This window comes from Pinus tabuliformis, chromosome 4_1 (assembly GCF_031772625.1).
Source record: "Pinus tabuliformis cultivar Carrire ecotype Pingquan chromosome 4_1, CPIR1, whole genome shotgun sequence".
Classification (NCBI taxonomy): Eukaryota; Viridiplantae; Streptophyta; class Pinopsida; order Pinales; family Pinaceae; genus Pinus; species Pinus tabuliformis.
In genome coordinates this window covers 219,002,914-219,021,242 of record NC_142303.1, presented here as the reverse complement: position 1 = coordinate 219,021,242, position 18,329 = coordinate 219,002,914, and the positions used below count along the sequence as shown (strand labels likewise).

The 18,329-nt window shown below is 38.2% G+C and overlaps 1 protein-coding gene across 1 annotated transcript; it reads right to left on the bottom strand.

The window, feature by feature from the left end:
- Positions 1 to 858: 858 nt before the first annotated feature.
- LOC149175022 ((+)-3-carene synthase 1, chloroplastic-like) lies at positions 859 to 9,049 on the bottom strand. Its single transcript, XM_089421031.1, has 8 exons — positions 8,920 to 9,049; positions 8,367 to 8,697; positions 2,602 to 2,724; positions 2,350 to 2,448; positions 2,042 to 2,257; positions 1,799 to 1,937; positions 1,446 to 1,694; positions 859 to 1,333 (listed from the first exon to the last, which is right to left on the bottom strand). Exons 1-8 carry the CDS (start codon positions 9,047 to 9,049, stop codon positions 1,034 to 1,036), a joined length of 1,587 nt encoding a protein of 528 aa, XP_089277157.1. The 3' UTR covers positions 859 to 1,033.
- Positions 9,050 to 18,329: the final 9,280 nt, after the last annotated feature.

The following is an 18,329-nucleotide window of genomic DNA, read 5'->3' as shown; positions in this document are numbered from 1 at the left end:
ACATATGATTTAATAATAAAAGTATAAAAAATCATCTTTATATGTTATTTAATGGATTAATTGTTAACATTATCATAGGCATGGATGGTGATGGGCAAAGGGTGTGCTTGACACACTTGAGTCATGCAAAATCGATATTGGCTAACCATAGACTTGTATTGGGAAATGAAATAGACTTGTATTAGGAAATGAAATCAATGTTAGGCCAGGTTTTGGTGGAGAAACAAGATGCCTGACCTTGGATGAGATGGAGATATGATAAGCTAACTTAATGAGGGTTTGGGATAAGCTAGGGTTCATATCCTCAAATTTCTAGGTCTTAATGGCATCAAATCTCTAGAGAAAATCCTATTGAGTTGGCTACATGAGCTATATCTGAACACTTCTATTTATGTTAATGGTTTGGAGTTGAATGCAAGGCTTACAGTGACAATTGGATAATTCTTTGTATCTAGATATTTATAGTTATAGTTTAAATAATTACCTTTAAAAATCTATTCAATTCTTGAAGGGTAAAACTATGACATTATGAAGGTTTTGAAATCTTGTTTTTGTTTGAAGTAATGTCATTCAATCTACTAGTCTTTTACATTTCTGATAGGGTAAAACTATAAGATCATGAAAGTTTTGAAATCTTTCTACTTAGCCGCCACTAAAGGATCACTTTTCAATTTCTAAGTATCCATATGGCTTTCCCACTAAGTTAAGGCATGGCTGTTTCAGAAAAGTAAACATAATCTTATGTTCTGCCTCTATATAATTAACACTAAAATAAATTTAACTTTAGACTATTATTATCACCATGAAACTCTAGTTAATAGAAATTAGATTCCCCAAAAAACTGATAACAAACTGAGAATTCATAACTTATATATTAATGAGCAAGGTCCTGAAACACCTTTGCAACCTAGGCGTATACGATACGATCAAAGAGTCTGAAAAGTAGAATAATAAACCACATAACCTAACGTAACGTAAGGTAGACTAGGTATCAACTTAATGTCCTTAAATCTGCTATGTTGATGATATGTGGTTACATAGGCACAGGTTCAAGAACCGTTTTGGTCACCAGATCCTTAGTTTCCTTGGTGGCAACGCTGTAGCCATCTCTGTAGTTGTAGAAGTGATGTAAACCTCTGCTAATGTTAAAAGCATGTTTCTTGGAAGATATTGGAGCATTGTTGTCCGGTCTAAGAAACTCCCAATTTAATTTTTTGATCATGTCTTCGATCATACCGTTGATATGATTGAGAGCATCTTCCTGTGTTGACCCGGGATTTTCTTTCATATAGCACGATATACACGAAGCTTCTTCTCCACGAGCACTGTCCGCCTGAGTTCGCCATCCCAGTGTCATAAATCAGTCTCAGTCAATTTGTGAACGCAAAAACAAATTAAGTGCATTTGAATTTCATCTGACTCTGACGTGGGAGATTAGGCAGTACCTTGTAACACCGCGTGTCACCTCGTAATCGAAGGATGGAACACGCATAATCATTGAATTTGGACGGAAAGTCAATTTCCTGCAGGATATGATGAGGAAAGGGAATGCTCAATGTGAGTATGGGTTGCAGTGTCGCTATGCGATGACCAGAACTGAGTTTCCCGTTCTCGAAGTACTCCTGAAATGTTGGCACATAACCCGTGGCGATCCACTCTGCTTCTTTAAGATAACTACCGATATAATCCTCCAACTGCACACGCACAGCAAATTAACGAATCAGTGAAATAAAATAGATGGCCAACGAGTATTTGTTTATTCAAATATATATATGCATAGCATATCAATTATTATTACAGCCTGTCGAACATAGCCGAGCGTGTCTCGGCCTTGTGATTTCTGTGCTTCTTTCGCCATTTCATTTACGGTTTCGTAAAGCACCATGTACACTCCTTTCATATATTCAGGAAGGCACTCCGTCGCCGACGGATCCCATCTGATCATATCTCAGTACACAATTTTTTATCACGGGTGGGTTAGAATTGTTCATGCAAATAGATTGCCATATATATAGATCATCGAATTCACCATCAATAATACCTCTTAACCGCGGCTGTGAAGAGTCGGAGCTCGTCAATTGTTCCGAAGGTGTCGTACATATCATCCAGAATCGTGATAAGATGGCACGTTTTAACACAGCTCAGTCTGAATGTAGCATGCTCGGGCACCATGTCAATGCCAGAGACCAAAGTGTAGAATTCCACGTAACGATGTCGAATGAAGGTTAGTTCTGGGCAACCCCATTCTTTCCACCATCTACACATACAAATGACATGTTATTTTTACTTTATTCATTACTCAAATCCATTTCGACTATGAAAATATATATAAAAAGACAGGCTCATCACCTCCACAGACATTGTAACTCTTTCTGTTGTAGAGAATGGAAAATATTGAACTCCAATTTCGCAAGTTCTAAAAGCTTTTTAGTGTTCGCATCTGGCGTTCTGAAAGCAAATGGACTAAGAGTCAATTCATAATTTTAAATAATAGAAGGTACTAAGGAGTAGATTTCATGGATAAAGGCTGGAAAAGCATGATATCTGCAAGTCCCACTAGTCAATGGCAACACAACCATAAACACATATAATGAGCCTTACCCGCTGATCGTATTATCTGCAAGGATGTCGATGTAACTCCTAGCTTCCAGTCTAGGCAAATTTGAGTGGTATCCACAGTGTGCGATTGTCCTATCCCAGATACTATTTTTTGGATTTAATGACCTACACAAAATCATACTATTTTGGATTTAATGCCGTACACAAAATCCTACAGTGTAGTGGGCTATTCCAGATGCTATATTTTGGATTTATCCTACAGTGTAGTGTGCTATGGACGAGAATAGAAATTTAAGAGATGTAATGGTCAATAGGATATTTCATATTCTTTAACTCTGCCTCGCCTTCAACACTTGATTTTATAGTTTTTTGCGCATCATTCTTCATCCCAACAAGTAACAATGGAGTTGTGTCACCTCTCTAGTGGGTATGATGATGTATTTTTAATTGATTCTTGATTCATCGCTTGGATTTGTTTGATATTGGGGACTATCGTGGCGTGGAATTTAGATATGGCGTGCAGTATTGGCACGATGTAGGTGGAGCTAGATATGACTTCTAAAGTCCAAAATTACCATTCTTCTAGCATCTTGGTGGTTGGATCCCACATCTTTCTATCGAATCCAATGGATTCGGTCACCGTCACATTACTTTTCTCATATTCTAATTTCAAGACATTAACTAGAAATCGATCCTTCCGTCTTTGTTCCTTATTAAGATTAGAAATGAACCAAGAGCATCACGTGCTCCTTTTGCCACTCTAGAATTTGATCGAGAGTCGTGATTGCTCTCTTATAGGTCAGAGATTCAACATCCATGTTGCATGTTAACTGTTCGATATGTATAAGGAGGTCCCAAACCTCTTGCAATTTATCTATGAATGAAAGATGTTCCCTTTAGAAGTCATTATTGACTCTCATTCCGTGGGCTTTCAAAACATGATGGATGATTTGAGTTATCTGTAATTGTTTGATCCTTTCTTTGACTTCTTGTGTGTGACTTTCATTCAATTTCTTTAGTTTATCTGTCATTTTGATTAAGCCTTAAAGGATTCCGACAATTCTATCTGTTGTGTCTCCAACTCTTCCTTCTTCTTGGCCTCCAAAAGTTACGTCAACTCTTGTTGCAAAAATACCATATGATTTAATTGTTCACGTTTAGGAATAAGCTTTCAATAGTAGCTTTATTAGCTATATCGAGAGGTCCTAGGATCGAGGCTATATCTACTAAGGCCTATTGGTTTCTTTATTTGGCTATACTCCAAATTATCCTCTGCTATAGGCTTCTTTCAACAACTCCTTCCTCTCTTGTGATGTCAATATGTCTCCTTTTTAGGACGTTATGAATAACTAATCTCCTTGAATTTTTGTAATAATAATCGCCCAACTCAATGACTTCATCATCGATATACCTAAGATGATATGGGGGCATTTATTCACATGTTTGTTTCATGATCGAAGGGATGGACAGAATTAGGCTTTGTGGAATAATGGGTCCTTGTACCAAAGTAACTATCCAAACATCTATCTCCAAGATTTCCTATTGTCGAGAAGATTTCAGGAATGTTGTGGCTCTTTCCCCTTTCTAATAACTCTGTTTGGCATGCTTTTCTCCATATCAAGTTCATTGTTTTCAATGGTGATTTCTTTTATGGTTGAGGCTTCATCCTAGGCTAATTTTTATTTATGTAGTCTCATGTCTGCCTCAATTCTTTTCTTCTTGAGGGATTCAAATTTAAATCTCTCCTCTTCATTTTTCACCTCTTGGAGCACCATTATCTAAGGGGAACATTACACATTTTATTTTTCTGTTTTCTCTACTTCTAGGAATTGGATGGGTGACAAATCTTCCTGTTCTCTCAATTGTATTCTCAGATTCACCTCCTTGTAGATGAGCACATCTTGGAGCACTAACTCATTAGGGTTAGAATCATGTTCTTATGTGTATGCAATATTTAAATATTTACAGTTCTCTTTCACCACAATGAGGGATCATTCCTCTTGAAAATGCCTATGAGTAACTTGAGCTCCTTGATGTTGTCAGCTTCTTTTATGCCCCGTGGAAATAGTGGCTTATCCTTATAGGGAAGCCGAAACAAGACCTCTTATAGTTGTTGTAACCACCCACCCCACGTTTACCCACTTTTACGAGCTAGCCAAGGTAAACATGAGACACACGTCATTATGATAGGACCCGACCTCCAAGTTCCAGTTATGGAAGTGGTGCCTTCAATCTGACCATAAACTGACATCCCCGAGAGACCGCAAACCACTTAGGAGGTTGCAAACCATCCCAGATGGTCAATCCCCGAGTTGGAACTTTGTGTCACTAAGGAAACTCCCCAAGCACATGCACAACACCACATTTGTGCAGTTATGGGGTCCCAAATGAACACTTCCTAGAACTGCTTGTAACTTTCCATAATGCAAAAAAAGGTAACAACAATGATAATCAATCAAAACTCAAGAAATAACTTGACCTAGACATGCCTAATTCATGATATACATTTCATCAAACATATGGAAAATATACAAGCTATAGGTCATGAATGCATACTTGATCATAAACTGATAATCTTCATCTGAGAATCACGAAGAAGGCTTGAATCCCTCTCTATCTAGTTGCAATAAAACTTGTTATTCCATGCATCCATAAACCATTCAAATACTTATGAAAACATGTCAAGAGGCATACATAATATACATCATATAACCAACATATAACCAAAATGGAATCCATAATGAATTAGCCATAATATCAAAAACATAAATCACTACAAATACTCATAGATCACAATATAGAATTATCTCATATTAGCATATTCCAATCACACCATATTCCAGTCGTTAATGTGGTACCTCATTTGTTAAACCAAAACAAAACCAACCAGGGCTTCTAGAGGCCAAATCACCTCAACCCTCAACCACAGTGATTCCACCTCTCTATTCTAGAAATCACTAACATCAAACAGATCGGTCTCTACCTAAGCTATCCGGGGTTCTAGGAACTAGTGACTTAGCCCACAACTAACTCAGGGATCTAGATCATTTGTTCCAACCACGACTCTGGTGACTAGTAACTCAACCCACAAGGCTCTAGAGACTTTGTCTCAACCCACGGCTCTAGGAAATAGTAACTCAACCGAAGTTGTTTAAATATTCCATAGTGTTTGTTCCAACCCAAAACCATAGGGAACATAAGAACCAATTAGTAAAACAAGTGTGTAACCCACAACACCATGGCTATCCAAAAAATGGAAAGGCATGTATGAAACCATTGTCATTCTAGATAAATCTCCATGCCAATGACAACACATAACCAAAGAATCACATGCATACACCATGCATCCAAAAGTTAGTAAGGAAATCACACATGCAACCTGTTACCTACAAAGTATCCCTGTTGTATCTTTTAATCCAATTCTCTCCTTGCATTGCCTTTCTTTCCCTTGCCTTATTTCTCCAAATCAAAGTGAATGCTAGAATGCTCCAAGAATGCTCTATGTGTCCGAGAGTATGAGAGAATGAGAGTTTTCTCAACTCAAAAATGTCAAAAAGCTAGCAATTTTTTCTCTCAAGTCTTTTTTATCATTCATGCCTATATTTTCTTCATTTTCCTTTACTTTTCCTATAATTTCCCTTGCTTGCAAATTGTGCCTCTTGACCTTCATTTTCCCCTATTTTCCTTTATTTTCATAATTAAATGCCAATTGCTACCTCTTTTCCTTTTCCATTTTTCATAGCCATAAATAAAATGTAAGTGATTCACACTAAAGTGTTTTTCCCACTATTCAACCTAGAATATGTGGCCCATGACCTTTATCTTATTTTATTTACATGGAAAATCAATGATCCCAAAAATCTTTTCCTTGTGATGCATTAAAGAATTACATATTAAGCTTGCATTTATCCATGAAATTACAAGTGCATAAAAGAAGAGGAAGAGAAGAATAGCAAGTCACGCATAGAAGACACAAGATTGATATCGGAGTTCGTCCAGGAGGGACTACATCTCCGGGCCCTACTCGAATTAGTGGGGAGGCCCTGTTTTCATTAGATGGAAAAATAATGAAAATACATCAAAAGTCAAAATGACGACCTTATACCTCCAAAATTGAAGAAGCCCGAAAATTGCAGATCTCTGATGGAGAAACGGATAGCACCGTTGAGTTCATGGCATCGAGAAATGCTGAAACCATATAAAATTTGTCGAAAACTCACAAAGTGAAAATCTGCCCCCTTGGAGAAATTGCTCAGAACATGGTTTTGGCCCCCTCTCTGCATTTCTACCACCTACAATGGATCTGCCTCGAACTACGTGTGCACCCTTCTCCCCCTGACGCACTGAGCAAATATGTTCATTTAATGTTTGGAGGGTGGATCCACTAAGAAGGCGGTTTGGCACAATGGAAATAATAAGCAATTCGTTGAGGAGGGGTCGGGTGGTCAAACACTGCCCCTCCCATTTTTAATACATTATAGTTTTTGTTTTAAATTGAGCGGCGGGTCCACTATTTTGGTCGCCCGCGACCCTTTTCTGCCAGCTTTTGTTGTACGCACGGGAGGTGGAGAGGGTGGCGTGGTTGACAGCTCGCGCCACCACTTATTTATATAATGTGTTGGGATGGTGGTTACCAAGGGCGGCGGGTCATGGCTGCCCGCCCATACTTAACATTAATGCGACAAGGTTTAGGAGGGGTCGGCGGGGGTTATGGCCTATTGGCCCCAAAAAAATTGATTTTATAAATAAACATATGGAAAACATACAAGCTATAGATCATGAATGCATATATGATCATAAACTAATAATCTTCATCTGAGAATCACCAAGAAGGCTTGAATCCCTCTCTAGCTAGTTGCAATAACACTTGTTAGTCAATGCATCCATTAACCATTCAAATACTTATCAAAACATGTCAAGAGGCATACATGGAATACATCATATAACCAACATACAACCAGAATGGAATCCATGATGAATTAGCCATAATATCAAAAACATAAATCACTACAAATACTCATAGATCACAATATAAAATTATCTCATATCAGCATATTCCAATCATGCCATATTCCAATTTTTAATGTGGTGCCTCATGTGTTAAACCAAAACAAAACCAACGAGGGCTTCTAGAGGCCAAACCACATCGACCCTCAACCACAGTGATTCCACCTCTCTATTCCAGAAATCACTAACATCAAATAGATCGGTCTCTATCCAAGTTATCCAGGGTTCTAGGAACTAGTGACTTATCCCGCAACTAACTCAGGGATCCAGAGAATTTTTTCCAACCACGACTTTGAGGACTAGTAACTCCACCCACAAGGCTCTAGAGAATTTGTCTCAACCTACAACTGTAGGAACTAGTAACTCAACTGAAGTTGTTCCAGAGCTTCCATAGTGTTTGTTCCAACCCAAAACGATAGGGAACGTAAGCACCAATTAGTAAAATAAGTGGGAAACCCACAACACCATGGCTATCCAGAAAATGGAAAGGCAAGTATGAAACCATTATCATTCCAGGGAAATCTCCTTTCCAATGGCAACACATAAGCAAAGAATCACATGCATACACCATGCATCCAAAAGTTAGTAAGGAAATCACACATGCAACCTATTACCTACAAAGTATCCCTGTTGTATCTTTTTATCCAATTCTCTCCTTATGCTGCCTTTCTTTCCCTTTCCTTATTTCTCCAAATCCAAGTGAATGCTAGAATGCTCCAAGAATGCTCTAAGTTTTCCAGATTAGTGGATACATGTTCCTGATAGTCACCTTGACTAACTCAGTGTAATCAATGCACAACCTGAAAGTACCATCCTCCTTTACAAATAGCACTGGCGCACCCAAAGGTGATACAATTGGCCTAATGTATCCCTTATCAAGAATTACCTTAAGTTTCAACTTCAATTCCACAAACTCTAGAATACTCATTTTGTAAGGTGCCTTTGATACTGGTGTTGCTACTGGTACCAAATGAATAGAGAAATACACCTCTCTATGAGGAGGCAACTCTAAAATCTTTGTAGGAAACACATCCTGAAACTGCTGCAAAATCAGATACCTCTTCAGAACTTCATCATCCTCAACATCCTTCCCTTTGTCATTGGAAATATGAACTCCAAATAGTGCACATCCTTGATTATAATTTCACTTTTCCTGCATAGATGTAACTATTCTCAATAATGTAGGCTTCTTCTTTCCCTGCAATATTCTCCTTTCCCCATCATGATCTAGGCACTCAATAGCCTTATCATAGTATTCCACTTTAGTCCTATGAATTAACAACCAACCCATGCCCAAAAGAATAAGATATGATCCCAAAAGAAACACAATTAGATGTGATGATATAGGCATACCATTTAGGTTAAATGTATAAGATCTCACCCAATGACGAACTCTTCTCTTGGTCCTTGTAGCCAACTGCACCAACCAAGATTCTTCCATCTCAATAATGAATGCTTGATGATGAGCCTGCCTATTATCCATTGTTGCATAAATTTGAGGAATGCTCTTCCCAAAATCTCCAATTGTGTGTGCCTTCTCAGCACTGTAAATCTGAGGTCTTCCACCCTGGTGCGATGGATAATCTCTTCTGTGATGCTCTCAACCATAAGTCCAACACTGCAAAGGCTTCCTGTCATCGCCCTTATTCTAATCCTCATACTGAAATCCATGTCCTTTATCAACTCCATCAAACTTTGTGTAAGGTTCCACATTCTCCTTATCACTGGCATCCCGAGGCCTTCCTCGCATCTTATCCCACTTTCCTTTTGTCTTAACATTAGCTTTCCAATCCTGCATAGGTTCAAACTTACACTTAGATTGCTCAGAATAATGCTTCATCTTCCCAATGACTTCCTCCAATGAATGAGTCTCATCATACTCAATATGATCCTTAAATGGTAGAGGAAATCCACCGATGAACCTTTGGACCTTTATCTTATCATCATTAAGATATGTCACATACCTCAACAACTCCAGAAACATGGTCGTATGCCCTTCATATATCATAGAACCCATATTAAGCTCATAGAACTCCTTAGCCTTTCCATCATAATATATTTATAACAGGTACTTCTTCCTGAAGAGTCTTTTAATCTCACACAAACTCAACTCCTCCATCCTGATGCCTCTTACATGTTTCACATCTTCCCACTAGATATCTACTCTTCCCTCGAGATCCAAGACTGCTATTTTGGCTTTCATATTATCTGAATAATCATGCATCTTGAAGAGCTTCTTCGTCCCAAGTAGCCATGCTTCTGCATCTTCCTTTTTTCTTCACATACACATCAAAACTAGGAGGCTTTTCTTTCTTAAACTCCTCTTGCAAGGACTACTTCTCACTCCTCCTATAAGGCTATTGGTGGTAATGACGATGATGATCTCTCTCTGAATCAGAAGTAGAATGGAACCCATAAGCACTACCTCTCTTGTGAGATGTATCGAAACATCTTCGACCTCTGACTGTATCATCCTTGTCTCACATATGTCCTAATCGAGACCTAGTACCATATGCCCCATTAGTTCTTTCCTCCTACCCATGACTAGTCCTCAATTTTCCCTTCTTCTAAAAATCTGAAAGAATGTGAAGGGTCACTGCATTAACCTCTATTTTCTTTTCCTGAGATCTGGAAAGTGTTTCCTGTGACTCAATCAACTTGTTATTTTCTACCATTTAAGTTTTGATCTCTTTCTTCAAACTTCTCTAAGCAAACTAAGAGTTCATTTCACAATTTTCTTAACTATTCACGTTGTTATCATTATAGCCATCATTTGCTAGCAAGTCAACTAGTTTGTTACTTGAGCATCTAACCTTCGAATGGATGATGACTGAAAAATGGATTATACTATAAATTTAATAGATGTAACAATCAATATGCCAATTGTGACATACTTTGTTAGTTGCGGGGTTCCATTGGTGATTTTTTTTATGACTGAGATGACAAGTTTAGAATATTCCTCTACCACTAACTTTGAGAAACATTGGCATGAGGCCATAGACAGGAAGATTGATAAAGTTGAGAATTTTGTAGCATTATTACTAGAGTTTCCAAGGATACCAACAATGAATGATCTTTGAAAAATCCTCTAGAAAAATGTGACTTTTGCTAGAATGTGTTAGGAAACCAGCTCACAAAAAGATAGAAAAGTTAGATCAATGCCTTAGAATTCAACCTCTTCGAGGGGGCAACCTCCTTTACATTACACAAATGAAAAATTCTTGGATGATACAAATGACTAAACCTCCCTTCTATATGTAGGAATCTAAGGGGTCATAATATAATCAAGCCGACATAACAATAATAAAATAAGGGCACAATAATAACAATAGTGGGTTTATATGGGGAACACTAATAACAATATGGGGACAATAGGGGAACAATAATAACAATAAGGGATACAATGACAACAATAATGGGGGAATCACTAGTATTATAGGGACCTAACATGCCCCTATACTTCTAAAAAGTGTTGTCCTCAACGCCCGAGTAGTTCTGGATGCTTTTGTATAAAATTCTCATCGTCCCATGTGGAATCTTCAGCGGATAAGTTCTTCCACTTGGTGAGATACTTCGAAATTGATCGATTTCGTAGTTGTCGAGTTCTTGTTTCTGTGACTGCTTCCAGTTCCAATAGGATTTTTCCTTCCTCGTCAAGTTCTACTATTGTTTGAACTGAGAGCTTGTCACCTATAACCTTATTTCAACATGAAGCATGGAAAACTGGGTGCACTCGGGAAGCTACAGGAAGCTCCAATTTGTATGCCATAGTACCAATCTTTTGCAACACCTTGTATGAACCATAATACTTTGGTGATAATTTATTATCCTTCTTATCTTGCTTGAGGGACATTTGTTTATATGGTTGTAGTCGTAGGAATACCCAGTCACCTACATCAAAACTTCTTTCACTGCGATGTTGATCTGCATGTTGTTTCATTCTATTCTACACCAACGTGAGGTTATCCTTTAAGAGTTGGAGAACTTGTTGTTGATGCTCGATGTGATGTTCCACTGCTTGAACCTTAGAATTTTCTCTTAAATATGATTGGATGGATGGTGGATGACATCCATAAAGTGCCATAAATGGGTCCATTTTTACTGTAGTATGGAAGGAAGTGTTATACAACCATTCAGCCAAAGACAACCATTTGACCCATTGTGTCTGTTTATCAGATACAAAGCAATGAAGATATCCTTCCAAACATTTGTTTACTATCTTAGTGTGCCCATCAGATTGAGGATGATAAGTGAGCTATGAGGTAACTGAGTACCGAGAAAAGAAAATAATTCTGTCAAATAATTCTAAATGTTTTTTTTGGAATGTCTTTAGTCTTCATTCTGATTTGATGATATCCTGAACGAAGATCCAACTTGGTGAAGCAAATTGATCCATGCAATTCATCCAATAATTCATCAATGACAGTGATCTAGGATACTTCCGCTTATATATGTATAAAAAGAATCACATGTAAAAACTGCAGCTTAAGATAGAAACTTAAGGTGCACACAAGAAAAGAAGAAGAAACAAAAAAAAGCATGTCAAGAAGAAACCAAAACTTGATAACGGAGTTTGTCCAACTCGAACTATGTCTCTGGGCCCTGCTCAATCAATGGGGAGGCCTTCATTCAATAAATAGCATGAAGAGAAGAGAATACAATCATCAGATACAGCGAAAGAGGCTTATACCTCCATTATGAAAGACGGCTAAGAAAGGAGAAATCAGATGGAGAAGTGGGTAGAACCAATGCGTCCGTGGCATTGAGAGGGCTAAAAAACATCTAAAACTTGTCCAAAATAGACAAAATGCACTATCGGCCACCTGAGAGCTCTCCTACCTCAAATAGCGTGCTCAAATTCCTCTCTCCCTTCCTTTCTCCAATCATCGGACTTTATAGTTCCTCTGTTACGACAAATCCCTCTTAAATCATGGTTATTTTCCATAAAATAGCGGTCATTTGAATGGAAGGGTTAGAGGGTGCAACGAAGCCTTCAAAATAGTCTTTTTATCGTTGAAGCAATAATACACAAAAAACCCTGTAAAACACTAAAATCTGACCAAAAACTGTTTACTTGGATTTCAAAAAATATTAAATCGGCCATATATAGTTATCGTGTCTGGGCCTAATATCGCAATCACAAGTTGTTGAGATCCAATGCCCTGTATATCGGGGAACTTTGCCGACCGCCAATCGCCGATATCGACGTCAGCCAATCACGCCTCTGATTGCCGATGTTGATTACCCTAATATCGCCAACACCGATTCCATTAATCCTATTGCCCTCCGATTTCTGATCCAATCTAACCAAACATCATTGATTTGGGAGTTCCACTGCGCTCCTTAAGTCCGCCCCTTTGGATGTGCCGATTGCGATTTTGCCTTTAAAAGCTTAAAAGTCCATTTTCTTGGGAAAATCCTCATTTTCCAAAAGAACAAGGTAACTTTCTTTTTGTGATAACTTCATCATCCGGACTCGGATTGAAGTACTAGTTATGATGTTGGAATCAAGACGACGAGATCTACGCTTTGATCCTAGGTCGACTTCATTCGGAGCACTTTTGATTTTGGAGCTTTTCCATTACATTGTATCTGAAGATCCACCTGGATCAATCCTCCCCATTGAGGAGCTTTTGGACCGCCAAAAGCTTTCATTAGTCAATTGGCAAGTGAGGGAGTTGTTCCCTCACTCTCCCTTTCTCCAGCCATTTGGCCTTGTTGGGGTGCATTCCTTTGAAACCAACTCGAAGGTATTCCACATCTCCTCGTCATGAAGTCCTCGTTCTTCTGTCAAGGATGATGTCTTCACGTAACTCATCAAGATATTCTGGTGAAAAATCATCAACCGTAGGAATTGTGCCCACTTCCTTAGTATCCATAATCAAAGGTGGTTAATACAACTTTAGGTTCTCCACATTCACTACTGAGTACATCTGCATATATACCGGCAAGTTGAGATGAAAGGCGTTGTTCCCAATCTTCTCCAAAATGGTGAATGGTCCATACCGGATTGGTCACAACTTCTTTCCTTCTCCCTTCATCCTGTCTTTGCTGATGTGGACCACACTTTGTCGCCCACTTGGAATTGATGGTCGACTCGGTGTTTGTCATGTCGAGCCTTGTAATGGGCTTGACGTTTCTCCAATTGCTCTTGTACTACTTGGTGAATCAATTGGATTCGTTGAATGAACTGCTGATCTTTGTCACTATCATTACGCCCCCTAGAGCCATCTTCCCTTCCAAAGACCATATCAAAAGGGTCCTTTGGCAGGTAGCCAAAGCATGTCTCAAATGGTGAACGCTCCATAGATGAATGCATGTTAACTGTTCGATATGTATAAGGAGGTCCCAAACCTCTTGCAATTTATCTATGAATGAAAGATGCTCCCTTTAGAAGTCATTATTAACTCTAATTCCGTGGGCTTTCAAAACATGATGGACAATTTGAGTTATCTGTAATTGTTTGATCCTTTCTTTGACTTCTTGTGTGTGACTTTCATTCAATTTCTTTAGTTTATCTGTCATTTTGATTAAGCCTTAAAGGATTCCAACAATTCTATCTATTGTGTCTCCAACCCTTCCTTCTTCTTGGCCTCCAAAAGTTACGTCAACTCTTGTTGCAAAAATACCATATGATTTAATTGTTCACGTTTAGGAATAAGCTTTCAATAGTAGCTTTATTAGCTATATCGAGAGGTCCTAGGATCGAGGCTATATCTACTAAGGCCTATTGGTTTCTTTATTTGGCTATACTCCAAATTATCCTCTGCTATAGGCTTCTTGCAACAACTCCTTCCTCTCTTGTGATGTCAATATGTCTCCTTTTTAGGACGTTATGAATAACTAATCTCCTTGAATTTTTGTAATAATAATCGCCCAACTCAATGACTTCATCATCGATATACCTAGGATGATATGGGGGCATTTATGCACATGTTTGTTTCATGATCAAAGGGATGGACAGAATTAGGCTTTGTGGAATAATGGGTCCTTGTACCAAAGTAACTATCCAAACATCTATCTCCAACATTTCCTATTGTCGAGAGGATTTCAGGAATGTTGTGGCTCATTCCCCTTTCTAATAACTCTGTTTGGCATGCTTTTCTCCATATCAAGTTCATTGTTTTCAATGGTGATTTCTTTTATGGTTGAGGCTTCATCCTAGGATAGTTTTTATTTATGTAGTCTCATGTCTGACTCAATTCTTTTCTTCTTGAGGGATTCAAATTTAAATCTCTCCTCTTCATTTTTCACCTCTCGGAGCACCATTATCTAAGGGGAACATTACACATTTTATTTTTCTGTTTTCTCTACTTCTAGGAATTGGATGGGTGAAAAATCTAACTGTTCTCTCAATTGTATTCTCAGATTCACCTCCTTGTAGAGGACCACATCTTGGAGCACTAACTCATTAGGGTTAGAATCATGTTCTTATGTGTATGCAATATTTAAATATTTACAGTTCTCTTTCACCACAGTGAGGGATCATTCCTCTTGAAAATGCCTATGAGTAACTTGAGCTCATTGATGTTGTCAGCTTCTTTTATGCCCCGTGGAAATAGTGGCCTATCCTTATAGGGAAGCCGAAACAAGACCTCTTATAGTTGTTGTAACCACCCACCCCACATTTACCCACTTTTACGAGCTAGCCAAGGTAAACATGAGACACACGTCATTATGATAGGACCCGACCTCCAAGTTCCAGTTATGGAAGTGGTGCCTTCAATCTGACCATAAACTGACATCCCCCAGAGACCACAAACCACTTAGGAGGTTGCAAACCATCCCAGATGGTCAATCCCCGAGTTGGAACTTTGTGTCACTAAGGAAACTCCCCAAACACATGCACAACACCACATTTGTGCAGTTATGGGGTCCCAACTTAACACTGCCTAGAACTGCTTGTAACTTTCCATAATGCAAAAAAAGGTAATAACAATGATAATCAATCAAAACTCAAGAAATAACTTGACCTAGACATGCCTAATTCATGATAGACATTTCGTCAAACATATGGAAAATATACAAGCTATAGGTCATGAATGCATATCTGATCATAAACTGATAATCTTCATCTGAGAATCACGAAGAAGGCTTGAATCCCTCTCTATCTAGTTTCAATAACACTTGTTATTCCATGCATCCATAAACCATTCAAATACTTATCAAAACATGTCAAGAGGCATACATAATATACATCATATAACCAACATATAACCAAAATGGAATCCATAATGAATTAACCATAATATCAAAAACATAAATCACTACAAATACTCATAGATCACAATATAGAATTATCTCATATTAGCATATTCCAATCACACCATATTCCAATCGTTAATGTGGTACCTCATTTGTTAAACCAAAACAAAACCAACCAGGGCTTCTAGAGGCCAAACCACCTCAACCCTCAACCACAGTGATTCCACCTCTCTATTCTAGAAATCACTAACATCAAACAGATCGGTCTCTACCTAAGCTATCTGGGGTTCTAGGAACTAGTGACCTAGCCCACAACTAACTCAGGGATCCAGATCATTTGTTCCAACCACGACTCTGGTGACTAGTAACTCAACCCACAAGCCTCTAGAGACTTTGTCTCAACCTACAGCTCTAGGAACTAGTAACTCAACCGAAGTTGTTTAAAGCTTCCATAGTGTTTGTTCCAACCCAAAACCATAGGGAACATAAGAACCAATTAGTAAAACAAGTGTGAAACCCACAACACCATGGCTATCCAAAAAATGGAAAGGCAAATATGAAACCATTGTCATTCTAGATAAATCTCGATGCCACTGACAACACATAACCAAAGAATCACATGCATACACCATGCATCCAAAAGTTAGTAAGGAAATCACACATGCAACCTGTTAACTACAAAGTATCCCTATTGTATCTTTTAATCCAATTCTCTCCTTGCATTTCCTTTCTTTCCCTTGCCTTATTTCTCCAAATCCAAGTGAATGCTAGAATGCTCCAAGAATGCTCCAAGAATGCTCTTATAGGGAAGCCGAAACAAGACCTCTTATAGTTGTTGTAACCACCCACCCCACATTTACCCACTTTTACGAGCTAGCCAAGGTAAACATGAGACACACGTCATTATGATAGGACCCGACCTCCAAGTTCCAGTTATGGAAGTGGTGCCTTCAATATGACCATAAACTGACATCACCCAGAGACCACAAACCACTTAGGAGGTTGCAAACCATCCCAGATGGTCAATCCCCGAGTTGGAACTTTGTGTCACTAATGAAACTCCCCAAGCACATGCACAACACCACATTTGTGCAGTTATGGGGTCCCAAATGAACACTGCCTAGAACTGCTTGTAACTTTCCATAATGGAAAAAAAGGTAATAACAATGATAATCAATCAAAACTCAAGAAATAACTTGACCTAGACATGCCTAATTCATGATAGACATTTCGTCAAACATATGGAAAATATACAAGCTATAGGTCATGAATGCATATCTGATCATAAACTAATAATCTTCATCTGAGAATCATGAAGAAGGCTTGAATCCCTCTCTATCTAGTTGTAATAACACTTGTTATTCCATGCATCCATAAACCATTCAAATACTTATCAAAACATGTCAAGAGGCATACATACTATACATCATATAACCAACATATAACCAAAATGGAATCCATAATGAATTAACCATAATATCAAAAACATAAATCACTACAAATACTCATAGTTCACAATATAGAATTATCTCATACTAGCATATTCCAATCACACCATATTCCAATCGTTAATGTGGTACCTCAATTGTTAAACCAAAAAAAAACCAACCAGGGCTTCTAGAGGCCAAACCACCTCAACCCTCAACCACAGTGTTTCCACCTCTCTATTCTAGAAATCACTAACATCAAACAGATCGGTGTCTACCTAAGCTATCTAGGGTTCTAGGAACTAGTGACTTAGCCCATAACTAACTCAGGGATCTAGATCATTTGTTCCAACCACGACTCTGGTGACTAGTAACTCAACCCACAAGGCTCTAGAGACTTTGTCTCAACCAACGGCTCTAGGAACTAGTAACTCAACCGAAGTTGTTTAAAGCTTCCATAGTGTTTGTTCCAACCCAAAACTATAGGGAACATAAGAACCAATTAGTAAAACAAGTGTGAAACCCACAACACCATGGCTATCCAAAAAATGGAAAGGAAAGTATGAAACCATTGTCATTCTAGATAAATCTCCATGCCAATGACAACACATAACCAAAGAATCACATGCATACACCATGCATCCAAAAGTTAGTAAGGAAATCACACATGCAACCTGTTACCTACAAAGTATCCCTGTTGTATCTTTTAATCCAATTCTCTCCTTGCATTGCCTTTCTTTCCCTTGCCTTATTTCTCCAAATCCAAGTGAATGCTAGAATGCTCCAAGAATGCTCTATGTGTCCGAGAGTATGAGAGAATGAGAGTTTTCTCAACTCAAAAATGTCAAAAAGCTAGCAATTTTTTCTCTCAAGTCTTTTTATCATTCATGCCTATATTTTCTTCATTTTCCTTTATTTTTCCTATAATTTCCCTTGCTTGCAAATTTGTGCCTCTTGACCTTCCTTTTCTCCTATTTTCCTTTATTTTCATAATTAAATGCCAATTGCTACCTCTTTTCCTTTTCCATTTTTCATAGCCATAAATAAACTGTAAGTGATTCACACTAAAGTGTTTTTCCCACTATTCAACCTAGAATATGTGGCCCATGACCTTTATCTTATTTTATTTAC

What these genes read in the sequence shown, in the direction of transcription:
- LOC149175022 (XM_089421031.1), bottom strand. Translation starts at nt 9,049, where the DNA reads ATGGATAATAGGCAGGCTCATCATCAAGCATTCATTATTGAGATGGAA. An exon ending in GAGTTACAATGTCTGTGGAG is followed by an intron (nt 2,258 to 2,349) that starts GTGATGAGCCTG and finishes TTGTATGTGTAG; the next exon opens with ATGGTGGAAAGAATGGGGTT. An exon ending in TTCACAGCCGCGGTTAAGAG is followed by an intron (nt 1,938 to 2,041) that starts GTATTATTGATG and finishes AGATATGATCAG; the next exon opens with ATGGGATCCGTCGGCGACGG.